The sequence below is a fragment of the Pteropus medius genome, unplaced genomic scaffold (genome assembly GCF_902729225.1).
Source record: "Pteropus medius unplaced genomic scaffold, Ma_sr-lr_union100, whole genome shotgun sequence".
In the NCBI taxonomy this organism is placed as follows: domain Eukaryota; kingdom Metazoa; phylum Chordata; class Mammalia; order Chiroptera; family Pteropodidae; genus Pteropus; species Pteropus medius.
Window position 1 is genome coordinate 7797660 of NW_024350924.1, and position 16447 is coordinate 7814106.

At 41.6% G+C, this 16447-nt stretch overlaps 1 protein-coding gene across 1 annotated transcript in view; it reads left to right on the forward strand.

Annotated features, from left to right (window-relative positions):
• Positions 1-16447, forward strand: part of TTF2 (transcription termination factor 2) — a gene marked incomplete at its 5' end in the record, with an annotated part of 44244 nt that overhangs the window by 15514 nt on the left and 12283 nt on the right. The window contains 12 exons of the mRNA XM_039841003.1: positions 2088-2154; positions 2989-3939; positions 4249-4363; positions 4703-4876; positions 6414-6541; positions 7830-7911; positions 10123-10242; positions 11412-11562; positions 13157-13262; positions 14802-14983; positions 15709-15862; positions 16175-16266. Of these exons, the coding sequence (XP_039696937.1) occupies positions 2088-2154; positions 2989-3939; positions 4249-4363; positions 4703-4876; positions 6414-6541; positions 7830-7911; positions 10123-10242; positions 11412-11562; positions 13157-13262; positions 14802-14983; positions 15709-15862; positions 16175-16266 (2322 nt within the window). The remainder of the gene's footprint in view (positions 1-2087; positions 2155-2988; positions 3940-4248; positions 4364-4702; positions 4877-6413; positions 6542-7829; positions 7912-10122; positions 10243-11411; positions 11563-13156; positions 13263-14801; positions 14984-15708; positions 15863-16174; positions 16267-16447) is intronic.

Sequence of the window (16447 nt, forward strand, 5' to 3'; positions counted from 1 at the left end):
TTAAAGAGACTGATAATATTTTTTAAATTGTGAGCTTGACTGGGAAAATTGTGTTTGTACAAGAGGGGCTGGACCTATATTCTTTTTTAGCTTAACTTTTGTGGACTATTTGTCTGTTTTGGGCTTGTTACTTTTGCTTAGATATCCAGGTAAAGTAATGGCCTCGAGGGATTCTTTTTCAGCTAAGACTCAGACTATTATGATTCATGTCGTATATCACAGGACTAATTTAAGAAGAAAAAGAATAAATTAAACTTGAAAGAAGGCAGAAAAGAGGAATTAATATAGGTAAAAATGGAATTAAATGAGTTAGAAAACAGCAAAACAAATAAGATTCAGAAGCTAAATGATCAAGAAAATGAGAGAAGGCGCTAATATACAATATGAGAAATAAGGAATTACCCTACAGATAATATTGAAACATGTGAAATGACATGGGCCTAAGGTATTCATTGTGACATTGATTTTAAGAGTAAAGGTTTGAAAACAAGCCAACTGTTCATCAAGAGAGGTCTGGTTAAGTAATAATGGGACATCTACATAGTGGAAAACTGTAGGTAGCTGTGTAAAAAACTATGCAGCTGTAAAGTATGTAAAGTGTAGATAGAGTATGGTGAGAGGAGTGCTTTTCACTGCCAGTTTATAATTTTGATTAAATATACTATATTTAAACAAATAAATATGTATTTAAAACACTTATTTAACTGATTAAAAGTTTTTGAGGAGTTATTTTAGGTAAAGAAAAAATCAATTGGTTCTGTTTAATTCAGCAGTAATTAACTATAATGTACAAAAGGCAAGGCATAGTTAGGACTGAAGAGATCTTATATGATTATTGTCTTCCAGTTGCTGAAAACGTAGTCAGGCAGACAGGGAGGTACAAATGTTATACAACTAAACACAGCAGAAATGCAGCAGCAGTAGTACAGTGGATGAGCAGGGAAGGGAGTGTGGGAAAGCCTTATGAAAGAGGTATGACTTTTGAATTGGACATTGAGGGGCCCGTAGGACTTTAACAGCTGGAGGTGGGAAAGAGGGTGGGAAAACAGGGATAAAGAAGACACCTTTTGGATGGAGGGAGTTAACGCACACAAAAGCTGATAGACTGGAGAGTGCATGGCTTAGTTTGGGGATGGGGCAGTGCAGCTGTTTCTGCATAGCTGGAGTGTAAGCTGTGTGGGTAGGGACTGTCTTGAACTGGGATGTAAGTCTGTATTCAGTCTTTTTTTTTTAAATGGAAGATTGCAAATATATACAAAAGTAGATAGACGAGAATAATGGGACACATGAGCTTCAAAAATTACCAGTTTATGGCTATTCTTGTTTCATATATACCTTCCCACTTCATCCCCAACTGCCATATTTTGAGACAGATCTCAGATAATGTAACTTCTTCTATAGATATTTTAGTATGCATCTCTAAAAGATGTGAACTCCTTTTTTCGTTTTTTAAACCAGAGTTTAAATTTATAGTAGATTCAAGAATGTCATAGTTTTTGTTTATTTGTTTAAATCAAGATCCAAAATAAGTCTATAAATTGCAATTCATTGGTATTTCTTTTAAGTCTCTTAAGTTTCCCCTCCATCTTTTTTTTCTTCCTTGTAATTTATTTGTTGAAGGAGTCAAGTTGTTTGTCAATAGCTTCCCACTGTCAGGATTTTGCAGATCATATCCCCATGGTCCACTTGTATGTTTTCTTCTGTTTGTATTTCCTGTAAATTGATAATTGGATCTAGGGGTTTGACCAGATTCAGGGACATACAATGTCTGGTTTTTTCTTTTTCTGATTTTAGCAACCACTGCTGATCAGTATCTTCATTTCAATCATTCTTTACGGAGTAAAAAGAATAAACTATCGCATACCCTCTGCTTATACCATAACATCTCTGTTCTTTCATCTCTCAGCTCTTATAACTGTCCTTGCAGTAGAGAATTTTTAAAGGTGCATATAAGAGATTTGATTTCAAGTGACCTTTCAAAACTGATATCAAATAGTTGTAAAATAGTTTCTGGGATTAAAAGCAAGTGCATTTCTTGTTTTAATGGACTTTCAAGACCCTGATTATTTGTGTTTCTATTTCACTAGGTTGTTCTTCCGATGCATTAGAAGTAAGGCCAAGGGGAAGCGATGGTGTGGAAGTATCCCGTGGCAGGTAGGAATTATTCACCGGTGTTTAAACCTGCTATGTTACATTTGTGGCATCACAGGAAAAGACCTTGAAGTCCAGAGTAAACTGGTTGTTCTTCATCGTATTGTCTCTGACAGGTAGTTGGTCGATCCTGTTGAGACTTGCAATTCGAAGGACTAGTTATAGTCTAGATTTAATTATTTGCTTCCTATGTCACTGACTTAAATATTTTTCAAGGTCTTAATTATAGTCAACATTCTCCTATTTAGGGAAAAATTTAGATGTATTTGACTAACTTCAGCATCTTGCTGTAGTCTGATATGGCCTTGGTATCGGTATAAGTGGAGCGTAATTCATAAACTCCTGGCATGTGAGAACGAGGTTGACCCTACAGATATCCAGTATGCGAGGAACTGGACCTAGAGAGGTGACGACACTTGTTTTGGTTGAGGGATAGCTGTTGATGCTAGACTCCCATAGTGGAATCTTCCAAAAGCCAAAATCAGAGCAAGCACAGGACTTTGTTTAAGTTTGGGGGAAAATTCATCTGGAGAGAATATTTTTTCCTGAAAGTGTATTGTTGAGGCTTCTGCTATTGTAAAAGCGCTTTGATTTGGTCACTGCTTTTCCTTGAGTCCTGGAAACATAGTGATCCTGGACAGAGAAGGAACCAAGCATTTTAAGTACTGTTGAGAAACTAATACTTTATGAGTTTGGCACACTCTTTCCTAGAGGTAGAAATCCCAGGCGTGTTCAGAAATATTGGACTGCTTTTAGTCTGTTTCCTCTGAAGAAAGGCATTGAAGATACGGAGGGTGCATTAACATTTATATTAAAATTATTTTCTTTATCTTTTAGGATTCGAACTCCAAAGACCAGTCTGTAACCAGTAAGTCTCAGCATACATCTGAGCTATTTCGTTATCCTTCCAGTCAGAGAAACCCGTTCAAGGTACTTGACAAGAATCAAGAACCATCTCTCTGGAAACAGTTCATCAAAGGCGAAGAGGAGGAAAAGATGGCAGATAAGAAGCAAAGGGAAAAGGGAGATTCACTCTTGGATCAAAAGAAGGAAAAGAAGCCTGGATCTAAGTGCTGGGTGGAGGGAGGCCTCTCTGGCCCGGTGGAAAAGGACAGACAACCCGCAGTTCTCCAGAAGCAGCGAGGGGAGAACACAGAGCTTCAGCGCGAAGCAAAGGAGACTGAAGGGACGCACAGCACAGGCGATCGTGAGATCCAGTCTGAACAGTGCCAGGAGAAAGAGCTGAGAAAACCGTCTGCGTCTCTTCAGGCAAAATCAAATGGCAAGAGTGATGTCCAAGATGAATCGGAACCTCTGAGAGAAAAGGAAGCCACGCCTTTGCCTCAAACAGTTCACAGTCAGAACCCAATAAGCCAGCCCTGGGAAGGAGAACACCTCAGCAAGGACAGCCCAGGCACGCGGGCCACCCAGAAGAGGCTGCTCCAGGGGCATTGCCAGGTGCAGCCGGAGGCCCATGACGTGTCTGCTCTGACAGGATCGGCCACACAGGCTGCACCACCGGCCGCAGGGCGTCCCCTGGGAGAGAGGCGAGAAGCCGACACAAGCAGCTGTGACAGTGAGGAAGATGAGGTTGTTTTTGTTTCCTGTCAGCCAGGAAGCCCCTTACTCTTTGACACGAGTCCAGACTCAGAAAAGGAGAACCATAAATTCCCTAGTCAGAGTGTGCAGAGAACAGTGCCTCCTGACTCGGGTGTTTCTGGGAAGGTAGAACCGTCAGACCCGGCAGCCCAGCGTGTGTACCTCACAACACAGTTGAAACAGAAGAAGGTAACTCCTGGCTTCTGTTTTGTTTTTAAGGTCAGGGCATCGCTTGCTACAGGCAGATATGGGACCCGCAAACGAGTTAAAGATGTTAATGTGAGAAAGGTTTTATAGGTGGATGTTTAGTTTCTGCGTTTTCCTATGCTTATGTTTTCAGGATTGGAAGTCAGCTGGGTTTAAAAAAATGTTTGGGTTTTCACACCTAGAGTTAAAAGACCGTAATTTCAGAGTTTTAGCATTTTAGGTAATTTAATCTGAAGCTATCTTTCTAACAACTTGAGAGAAGAGATCTACTTTAGTGGACCTGTTTTTCAGAGCACACTGGCATCAGTGAACATCCAGGTTCTTCCAGACAAGGGTCAGAAATTGCTCAAACAAATTCAGGAGTTGGAGGAAGCACTCGACACCCTCGCCCTCTCCCCAGAGCAAGGTAAAATGGGTTCTGCCCCAGAACTTGGGGTATGCATGAACTTTCAAGAGACATTTGGGAAGCCATCTTGATAAAGAATGTGTTGATTCATTCACCTTTCCATTTTATTATCTGCTTCTGAGCTTCCTTTAAATTGCACCTATGATTTGTAAAAACTTTCCTATTTCCTATAGACTCAACTCTTTTTCCCATTTTATGCAGCTGTTTAAATGCCGAGCTCTCTAGGAAGCCTTCTGCAGCTCGTTGGAATGGTGGGCATCCCACCCTCCCTTGCCCTCACCTCACACATATAATTCCTTCACTCTTCTGAACTTTCATCTCTTTTCCCTTGGTTTTCAGCAGGTACTAACGAGGAGAATAACACTCAAGTACCACAACAGAGGAACTTTGCCAAACCTACCACCAACCCTCCCCACTTGATGCCACCCAAACCCCTGCAGGGCCAGGATCTCCTGCCGCTGGGTTTTCGAGGACCGAAAGTCGTTGCTGGACAGTACAGTCATTGCAGCGGAGGTAAAATCCAAGGGCTCGGTCTTGTTGTGAATCGCTACACCGGTAAGGGAAATGGTGCCTTTGTGCCCATGCGAGGGGAGTCGCCATTCCTGAGTTCCAAGTTGCCCATATAAGAAAGATCATGATGCTCAGCTGAGTTTTGCGCAGTGTAGTTTAGATCTCTGTGAGGGCAGAATCTGTCTGCTCTGTTCACTGACCTTGAACAATCAGCCCAGTGGCTGGCACATAGGGGTCATTTAGTGAACGTGAATGAAAACTTGAACTCCCATCATAATGCTTTAGGTAGACCAGCAGATACATTTGCATTCTGTGTGTTTGTGTGTGTGTGTGGGAGGGAGGGTGGGTGTGTGGGTGCGAAGGCAGAGGAATGACATGACTGAAGACAGATGGCCAGTGAACTGACCTAGAGCAGTAATACCCTTTGTAGCTGAATGTGTCCATCCTGAACTTTCCAGAAAATGACGAGTTCAGAAGTAACTGCAGAATGAGGATCCTGGGTAGAGCCTTAGGTGTGTAATACGACTGGTTGGTATGCTGATCACCAGACAGGAGCTCAGGTCGGCTGGTGTGACTAGCAAAGCCCAAGCCAGTTTTCACTCAGTTGAGAGCTGCTAGAGATAAAGAGGAAAGGGCAGAAGAAAGCAAGCAGAGAAAGGAAGGCAGGGGAGAAGGCTGAAGAAGCCGAGGAAACGTACCTATTAAAGCAGCATAGTAGTCACGGCTACGCAGCACAGTTCTCAAGATGTTGTGTTGTGTGTTACAACATCGTTCCATGATTGTGATGGTGACGGAGTCACTTTGAGGAAAATTAAACTATGTTGGATTATTAAGGTCAGAAACTATGTAACATGTTTGGGAAAGAATTCCATTAAAATAGTCTTTCAGTTAAAAACATTCTGACATTTAAATGGTTAATGTTTATTGGTTTAGAAACCTCTTATTTGGCTATTTCATCCCTACAATTGCAACCGGCTGAGATGCCTGTGTTTGTCAACTAACTTCAGTAGAAGTTCTCTGTGTAGACGGAGTGTGCCACCAGCACTGAAGCATTGAGCTTCGGACGTGCCCTCAGGGGCCAGTCTCACCCTGCATGCCTGCACTTTGCCCAGCTTGGCCTTTCTGTTGCTGACTTCTTGGCCACCAGCAACCTGGGGACCTTTTCCTCCTAAAACACTGATGGCATTACCTTTTTCTCTGCCACCTTGTCAGAGCTGGGAAAACCCTACAAAAATATAATAAGTTATCTTATTTTTTTATTTGACTTTCTACAATTTTGTTCTTTATTATAATAATTTTTATATGATTAAAAAAACACAAACAGAATGGGCATAGAAGAGCCTGTGAGACTAGGAGAATCTGGAGGGAAGGATTTTTAGTCCAATATTGTATGTCAACTACAATTAAAAATAAATTTTTTAAAAAAGTAATTTTTAGTTCACAAAGAGCCATCATTTGGCAAATAACAAATTGCCTTTTTGAAGCTATAGCTAGGCCATAATACTTGTGACACGCCGAGGTAACTCCTGTCTGTGCGCAGGCCCCACAAACCAAGATCGCCTTCACGCCGGGTGGAAAGTCACAAGTGAAGCCATTGATGGGCTACATCAATCGCTTGAGTCGTGTCCTGGTGAGACAGCTGTGGCAGAGGATCCAGCTGGGTTGAAGGTGAGCCAAGAAGACTCATGGAGCAGTTCTATGAGTGTCCCAGCACCATGGAGAGGGTGACCCCTGTGAGATTGTCCGGCAGAGTGCCATTCTGATGTGTCTTTCCTGTTGGTAACGCTTTAGTGGCTTCCCTTGCAGTGTTTTCTCCTTTTCTGTTCAGCAGTGGAAAAAAAAAAACCAAACCACACTTGTTTTCTTAAAGTCATAACATTATACAGTTGACCAGGAACAGCGTGGGTCTGAACTACGTGAGTCCCCTTATACTTAAAATCTGCATGTAAGTGGGTCCGCACAGTTCAGGAGTCAACTGTGTTTTTGATCCATGTGTGTGTGTGGAGGGCTGACTAGTAGTTACAGGTGGAGTTTTCACTGTGGGCATCAATACTCTTTGTCCCCCCACAATCCCCCGCATTGTTCAAGTGTCACCGTCTCTGTAGTGGTAGTGGAGCCATTCATTGACCTTCAGTAGGAGCCACAGGGACACAGGGATCGCTGCTCTGAATGACCCGACTGGGGTAAACATACACATGCAACATACATAGGACTGTTAGAAAGTGACTGGAAGACAAAGATGAAATGTGCGTTGTCATGCGCTGAAGACTGTACACAGAGTGCAAAAGGGAATCAAAGGAAAAGTGACACTAGGTCAGTAATTCTTTGTCGCCTGCCTGCTTTGTGCCTTGAAGTGGTCCTGGTGTTGGCAAAGGAACATGGATTGGACTAGCTCAAGAGATATGGAATTTTGAGCAGAGGTGTTCTTTGAAGATTGTTTTTGTCATGGAGTACAAGATAAACCAGAGTAAGAAAAGACTAGAAGAATGCCAGTTAAAGGGCTGTTGAAAATTATGGGTAGCAATATGGGTAGCAACTGGGACGTTGACTACAGAGAGGAGAGTGAAATTTAAGAAATAAATAAGGAAGAGCCAAGAGAATGACTGGTGAAAGTCGACTAACCAGTCAGAGGTCTTGGATGCCAGCAGTAGAAACTGACTTTGGCTGATGAACCAGAGAAACCAGGACTCACTTGAGGGTGAGAGAAGGGGCTCTTGCTAGATATGCTGGACAACAGGTGTAAATCACCACTGTCCTGGCCAGATCAGGATGCGTGGTTACCCCAGGTAAGGATGGAGTCACGGACTTCAAGGTGAAGCAGGCGGCTTATGCGACTGGAATACTGGGAGGACCATTTAGAGAAAATAAAAGAGCAGGGTGAGGAGTCTGTAGCCAGGGTCCCGGAGAGCCTCTTATGAAGATTTTAGACTTAACTCTCAGTCATTACTTTTGTTAGGTCCCTTTACTGCTGCACCAGAAGCAAGCGTTAGCCTGGTTACTATGGCGAGAAAGTCAGAAGCCACAAGGAGGAATTCTGGGTAAGTCTGATATAATGGTAAGAGCCAACAAATGCATTGTTTCATTTGATCTTCTCAACAACTATGGGGCAACTCTCTTGATGCCCCCTTTGACAGATGAGGAAACTGAGGTATAGAACGATTAAACAACATGCTCAAGAGTACTCAGCTGTAGGATCAGTCAGGTCTTGGCTGCAAAGCAAGGCTGACTGTGGCTGGTTAAGCAGAGACAGTTTATTCTGTGGTAGCTCACAGGTCTCTGGGAGAGGTAGAGACCCGGGCTGGAGGCCAGACTTGCAGGAGCAATGGCCAAAGACAAGTGATAAACTGAGTGTCTATGGGAGACTGCCATGGCGGCTTTGCTCCGTCGGGCACTAGAGGAAAGCACTGCCACCCCAAAGTCGGACACACTGTCTTCACCCCTTCTTGCAGAAGGCTTTCTTAGGGAGCCTCTTTTCTCGTGTTGTTTGCATCTGGATCGAAGTTGTGTGTGAGGACATGTGGTCTGTGGAGCCAGGTCATGCTGCCGGTGCCTGTGCCGGTGCCTGTGCCGGCGGCTGTAGGGGAGCCTGCAAAGCCAGTTTTTCTGGTTCTGCTCTGGGGACTCATCAAACTAAAATTTCCTGAAGTGTTCAACTTCTAGAAAACATGACAGTGTCCACTGTGGCTAGTAAGTGGCTTCCTCAAGACCACCCCCAGGGTTGATGATTTGCTACGGAGACACAGAGTATATAGTCATATTCATGGCTATAATTTATTACCCAGTTAAGAAATAATAAAATTTTTTTGATTTAATGCAAATCGAAATCAGCAAAGGGAAAAAGCACGTGGGGCAAAGGCCAAAAGAAGCAGGCTCAAGCTCCCAGGGGCTTTCCCCATGGACTCACACAGGACATACTGATTTCCCCCAGCAGCGAGATATGACAACACATGTAAAATGTTGCCAACCAGGGACGCTCGTTAGAGATTCAGTGCCTGAGGTTTTTCTTGGGGGCTGGTCACATAGGCAGCTTCAGCCTTTTATATACTTAAACTCCCTACTTCTAGAAGGTGTTTAGCACAAATCATATTGTTTGTATAAACAGGTTAGGCAGAGGGAACCACTCTTAGCAGTTCTGGGAATGGTGGGAACCTTCCTTAACCCTTTTCTTATTTGCCACAAGAATACTTGCCTGTAGCACTGGCGGCTACAGCGTTTACCCCGAGGTAACTCACAGGTTACAGTCCTAACCTTATCCCCCAAATTTGCCATGAGATGTCTCTCTTTTATCATTATTTTTGTATCGCTCTAGTTTATCAGTAGTCTTTGGAAACAAATGACATCATTCTTTTTGTAGCATTCTGTTTTTAGTAGTTCAATCGCTAAAGATGTCCATCCTAGAAAACGTAGCATTCATTTAAACATCCTACTCGTGATGTTAAATGAACGTAGCATTCATTTAAACATCCTACTCGTGATGTTAAATGAGCGCTTGCAGCAAGCTGCATTTTTTTTTTTCTAAACAAAAGGGTTAAATCCAAGTTCCCAGACATCAGGCAAGGGCCAACCTTGTAAGCAGGGCTTTCAAAGGATAGTAGTCAGGCCCGTTGTGTTTACTCTTTTTCTGCACAGTGGCAGAGTGAGAATTTGAACTAGAATATGAACTCATGCTGGGGCATTTTTCTTCTGCTTATGTCAGAATGATTACCTGTTAAAATGAGGATGATATTGTATAGGGTATAACTTGTAAATTAGATAAGTTTGGTGACTGGCACAATGCGTGTACCCAAGAAATGTTAATTTATGCCCCTCTCTAATGAATGAGTTAAGGGAGTAGAGGCTGTTTTGAGTTCATTCTAACTCCAGAAATGTGGAAGCACCAGTGAAGTGGGTAGTGAGATCTATCTACTGGGTCTTGCTGCTTTTGGCGGGTAACATCTTCAAACTGAGATAGATATCAATGAACACATTAGGAAAGTACTGTAGAACTAGAATAAGGTCTAAATAAGTTTTCGGTTTTACAAAAGTCACAGTAGATGCTTTTGATCTAGATCTCAATAAATATTTAAGAGCTAGCGTTCATTTAAATAAGAAAAATGACGGCTTCATTAGGGTAGGCAAAGAATAGTGCGAGAAATGACACTGGCAGCAAAGGGAGCATGGGGTAAGTGTCTGCCAGCGGTTTCTTCTCTTGAAGCTGAGCTGATTCTTTGCCCTATGTAATTAACTCTTGTTTTTGTTTTTATTTTCAGCGGATGATATGGGCTTAGGAAAAACCCTGACAATGATTGCACTCATTCTGACCCAGAAGAATCGAGAGGAAGACAAAGAAAAGGACAAAACCACGGCCTTGACTTGGCTTTCCAAAGATGGTATTCAAGTGCCTTTGTAGCCTGCCATTTGCTAAACCATTTGAGCCCCGAGGGAGTGGAAACTTAAGCTATAAAAGGCCATTTTTGGTCCTATTTAATTAATCTATTTAATTAGAAATCACATATTGAACTACTTTCTATGGTATCATTTCTGATGCTGACTATGCCAATTATAAGTGATCATTTTTCCCTTTTAATATAAACTTAGCTTAATCTGTGATTAGAAAATTTTTATGGAAAAAGATAAGGCTCTAGAAGACTTAAACATAAGTAATGATTATTTTTGTTAATGTTGAGGATAACACTACAGGGTGGATCCAAATTAATTAATATATTATTTTTTTAAGGAAGATCTGTTATGAATTCAGATTTTAACCACCATAGCAGAAGCTGTTTTCCATGTTTCTGAAATTCCAGAAGTTTCTAGATTCTAGACAATTTCTATCGTATTTCAACCTCTGTTTTTAAAATGTAATAACTGTCTAGATATGTAAAGATCCAATGTATTGTGTATAGACAACACCACACATAAGTTGCCATGTACACTAGTACATTTCTCAGTTGGCTACATAGTTAAAATCTGTGACTGTGTGCTGTCAGGACCCCTGATGACCACTGTTGCAGCTGGATCCCGTGTCCCTGTGTGGAGTAGCAGCGCGTGCACACACGCACACACACGCACTCACCCAGGGGTGAGGGGGCAGTGGTACAAATACTCCATCACTGACTGGTTCCAAAGTAATGTTTGCTTATCTTAGAGGTTTTAACTTATATTTTAATGTGGATGTAATTAAGTTAAGCTTTTTTTTCTGAAAAAAAAAAAAAAAAGATTCCTGTAATGAATCAGCTCAGGACGAGTTGGGAAATGATCCAGCTTCTACCTTCTGCCGCTGTGAAAGTGCATTGCTTTTTTTTTTTTTTTTAGACTGAGGTCATGTACCACCCACTTTTCCCTCTTTAGTCAGTCTGACACTTTTCTAGGGGAAAATAAAGAAGTAATTAGGTGTTTTGAGTTAAAAGACCATCTCTTTCATTTCTCGTTCTACTGTAAGAGCAGCAGTTGTTAAAAATACTGATCGAAGGAATACAGAAGATAGAGGTATTGCTTTTAAGAAGTTAAAAGCTCTTTAATGAGTATAACTAGGTGTTGATTTTTTCCTTCTTTGAAGACACCACTGAATTTATTTCCCATGGAACACTTATCATCTGTCCTGCTTCCCTGATCCATCATTGGAAAAAGGAGGTGGAGAAACGTGTGAGCTACAACAAACTAAGAGTCTGTCTCTATCATGGGCCAAGCCGGGATCAGCGTGCAGGAGTGTAAGTGCACAGATAGCATGGTCGGCAGGAGGCGCGCGCTCTTAGGGCTTCAGAGGCCGTAGTGACCATACCTGCTTCCCAGAGATGTTATTCAGTCAGGACTAAGGATATTGTGAAGACCAAAGGCACCGTTACAGCGTCATCACCAAACAGCCTTCACCTGTGCAAAGACATACCTCATGAGAGAATAAAGCATTTGTTTGCTATACCTTTGTCACTGTCCCCAACAAAAGCTGCTGGATGAGGAGGCCTGAGATGTCAGCTGGTAGCAGCAGCATTCCCCTGATGAAAGAGGATATGTCACAATTATTCCAGGATTGCTGAATTTCTGATTCCAAATTCACGTTCTTTTTCTGTTAGTGTAAATGGAACCAGCTCAGTCTTACAGAGTATCTTGATATAAGACTAATGATTAGTTGATATAGGCTGGTTATATTTTTATGACCGTATTTTTCATATATGAACAATCTAAGAAGTTTTAAATTCAAGAGTTTAGGATTAGACCTAACCGAAGAGAGATGATCAGAAGGAGAAAAGAAAATGTTTCCCTAGATGGTAATTTTAGTCCTAGTTTTTGTCTTTTGGTTTTAAAGGAATCATTATTTTTTCCTAATTGTGATGTGATGGTTTGGGTTGAATACTTGCTGATCTAGTGAAGAACAGAATCGTTTCTGCTTCCAAGAAATCTCTCTCCCCAGTTTCTGATACTAGAAATTTTATCTCCTAGAGAACGGGGCAATAGTCTTTCATGAGTAAATTGCCAGATTAGTGACCCTTCAGGCATAGAGTACTGTAAGTGGCCTGCCTTTGTTCTAGATTCTTATTTAGAAATAAATTGCATCTCACTTGATTTGCACTTCGATCATACCTGGTTTGGTATTCAATGGGCTGGTTGACTGATTGGACTAGATGACAGTCACACTTCTTTATACGATGCTAAGATGGCCACACAGGGACATGGCTGCCTGTCTGAATTAGGCACATTATTTTTATCAAAAGTATTTTTTGAAGTTCTCTCAGGTGCACAATAGTAAGCTTCATTGGAAAAAGATTTGTGCCTTTTGGTGAGAATCTTTACATGTAAAGATTGTAGGCAAAGTAAACTGAAAGTTTATACCTAAATGTCAAAGCTAGATTAATGGGTTTTTACAAATCCATTATAGAACAAAGAGGAGAAAACATCATTGATGAAAGGCCAACAGTTCTTTGAGACTTTCTTACTTCCCTGGGGCTTATATCATTGTCTACGTCAAATCATTACTAAATGTTAGTTCCCATCCCTTCCCTACATTCCGTTCTGGCCTGATCATATCAAAGTTAATAGGACCCCAGCTGATTTTCCTTTCTGACTCATTGGATGGGAAGAGGGAGGCCATTCTAGCTGTAGTGAGTAGACTGTGAAAATTATCAGAGTTAGGAGATAAGCCAAGTGAGTAAAGTTTGCCTTTCCAAAATCTTGTGTGTAGACCCAGGACATAGGTTAATGAATTCTGTCCTTCTAGTCATAGGCATTTTTATAAAGCGATCAACCCTGCCTCTCCTTGTCAGTCACAAAGAGATTTTTTACCATTCGCATTGTGTTGTATCTGCACAGCCTCTCTACATACGACATCGTCATCACCACCTACAGCCTTGTGGCCAAGGAGATCCCCATGAAGAAGCACGAGGGAGAAGTCCCAGTCTCAAACCTCAGTGAGGAGGTGAGGCAGAGGGCTGCCGGGGATAGAGAGGGCGAGCCACATGTCTTTTAGCAGGAGTCCTGTCACAGCATCAGAGAAAGCAGTGCTACCCTCCTATAGGGGTGGGAGTGTCCTAAATGTATGAAAATGAAGTGTTCCTTCCTCTGTTCCTTCTCTTTAATTCTAGATAACCTCCTTGGTGACAGAGGTCAAGGTTTGGCACAGTATTTGGCTGTTTTTAGAACTAATAACTACATTGAAATTTTGTTGGTAATCACATGATCGTTGCAGTTTTTATTTTAGTCTTTGTGATAAAATCTCAGGATGTGTTTTATATTTAGTGTGAAGACTAGTATTTTAGTATTAGTATTTTGGTATTGAGCCATCGTTCCCTGCCTCCCTTTACCTCCCAGGAAAAGGGGTTGAAATAATAAGGCAACAGATGAGCCAGAGGCTAAATGATAACCAGGGAAAAACCCTGAATGTTTACTGCACACCCAAGGAAGGTTCATTTCTCTAGGGAAAAAGCTTTATTGCATAGTGACTGTGAGGCTTTGTTTTCCCGAAACTGCTGCGTGGTTCCAGGAACTCATCTTTTGCATATGTTTTTATTTTGGGTTCAATAAGATATTCACAGATTATATGGAGAAATCTCCAACTCTGACTTCTTGCAAATGGTTAACTTTGCAGATTCGTTAGTAGATCCTCATTCCTTTCAGGATAAAACCTTAATTTTTTTTACATGATCTATTAGGCTTTTTATGACCTTGCCCTACTTGCTTGTCCCTCATCACCTACACCCCGGTCCCTTGTGCTCAGCTATACCACGGGATGTGTACTGCTCCGCCACGCTGTGTCATGCTATTGTGCCTTTGTTCTTCCTCTGTGTGGAATGCCTGCCTCCCCGTTTGCTTAAATACATCTCCTAGCACCTCGTGTTGACTCATGTCACAGCACTGCATTTACTGAGCACATATTGAGCATCCACCACGTGCCAGATTCCTTTCAGATATTAAGGATACAGCACTGGACCTGACTGACTGGATTCCTACTGTCATATTGAGTTATCCAGTGGCACTTCCTATATATATACTGTTTGAAGTTATCTTGTTTTTCTCCCCAGTTAGACTGTGAGCTTCTTGGGGGTAGAAACTGTCCCTTGTGTCTGGCGTAGTATCTTACATATCAAAGTAGACTCTTAGTGAATCCTTGTAAATTTAGTTAACATTTAGTAAATATTTTAGTGAACAAGTGAATTTGTAGGCTTGACGCCTGCTGTAGTCCTGACCCATAGCCATTGCTTGAAAGTGGGTTGAGAGAATAAATTGAAAACTCAAATTAGAAAACATTTTATTCTAAAGCCTCTTAAGCTTAAATATTGAGACTCTCAAGTGACTTGTTTATTGAGAGTTTCCAGTCTTGGTTTCTTAAGCTTAATGCTTACTTCAGTGTACTCTCAAGCTTGAAGCTAAGAGTGACTCCTCAATGCTTGTTATTTTTCCTATCTTCTCGAAGATGTGTACATTTTCTGTTGTTGGATTCTACTGGTGTTTCTTCCAGGGTATCTCGACACCTTTGCTTCAAATAGTCTGGGCTCGAATCATACTGGATGAAGCCCACAACATTAAGAACCCCCGAGTGCAGACGTCCATGGCTGTGTGTAAGCTGCAGGCCCGTGCCCGTTGGGCTGTCACTGGAACCCCCATTCAGAACAACCTGTTGGACATGTATTCACTGTTAAAGTGAGTAAACTCTTTGCGATTATGTAAATGTGATTCCTGTCAGTAACCTTTCATAATTATTTCATATCTCATGATGAAGCTCCGGTGTGTGTCAGATTATCTCATGTAGCAGATGGCAAGCCTGTCACCCTTTAAAGGGCAGAAGAATTAATATTGATGAGAAAAAGAAGCCTTTGATTGATGGGCTGATAATAGGACTTTGATTACATTCAGCCACTATATATGGAAAAATACAGGACAGATTAAATTAATGAAAACAAAGTTATCTTTCTTCAGCCCAGAGAATATTTTGGGCTACTTCTGCTTTAAGAGATATGGCATGAAGTCAGAACTACAATTTATTTGCAGCGAACAGAAAAGAATGCTGATTTTTAAAACATTTGCTTTTATTAAAGTCAACCTATGAGAAGATACAGGATTTCTTTGCTAGCCTTTTGAAACTTTATGAATAAATTCTAGCTATTAGTTAATGTCCTATTGTGATGATGCAGACATCATTAACAGGAAACATTCACATTTTTATAATGTGATTTTTGTTATTGACTTAGATCCTTTTGATCTGTCTAGCAGAGCTTTGCTATGAAATTCACCTTTAAAAATGATTGCATGACAGTGTAACAGATAATCTGATTTGTTTTATCATCTTATGTCTTTCTTTGAAACTTTACTCCATCCTCCCATACTTCTCCTTTCCTACTCTCTGTCCTTCTTCCCCAACCAAAAAGATTTCTCCGCTGTTCTCCATTTGATGATTACAATCTGTGGAAGAGCCAGGTTGACAATGGTTCAAAGAAAGGAGGAGAACGGTTAAGTATTTTAACCAAGAGCCTTTTGCTGAGGAGAACGAAGGAGCAGCTGGACTCTGCTGGCAAGCCCCTGGTAATATCGTTCATGTGTGTCCACAGGGGAGGCTGGGGAGGAGGGCGGCCGTGCTCTGTCTTGGGTTAAACGGCCATCTGCTTTGCTTCAGGAGCCTCCGAGTCTCCCGTCTTCCTATGAGGAGGCACTAGGCTCGCTGTCCTGTGCCTTGTGGCATGGCGGTCCTGTTGGGCTGTCCTGTCTTTAGGGAAGGGTGGAAGCTGCCGTCCAGGTGTAACTAGGTTTCCAGCGTCAACTCTTGAGAATTTACTGTGTAATATCCAGTTAGTTTTATAACTTAATCCTAGCTGCTTTTTCCTTTTCCTTTTCCAGGTGATACTGCCCCAGCGTAAGTATCAGTTGCATCATTTAAAGCTTTCTGAAGATGAAGAGACTGTGTACAGTGTCCTTTTTGCAAGATCAAGGTGTGTGCAGTGAAGAAGCACCTTCTCACATGTGTTGTATTCCTGTCCTTGCTTGGGAGTGAGTCAAGGGCCAAGTTATTTCTCAACCGTATTTATGGTGGCATTGATAAGTTGGATATCAGTGTTTCTTTTTTATAATCTCTCTTTCTCATTCCTTACCCTTTTCCTGGCTCACCTTCGT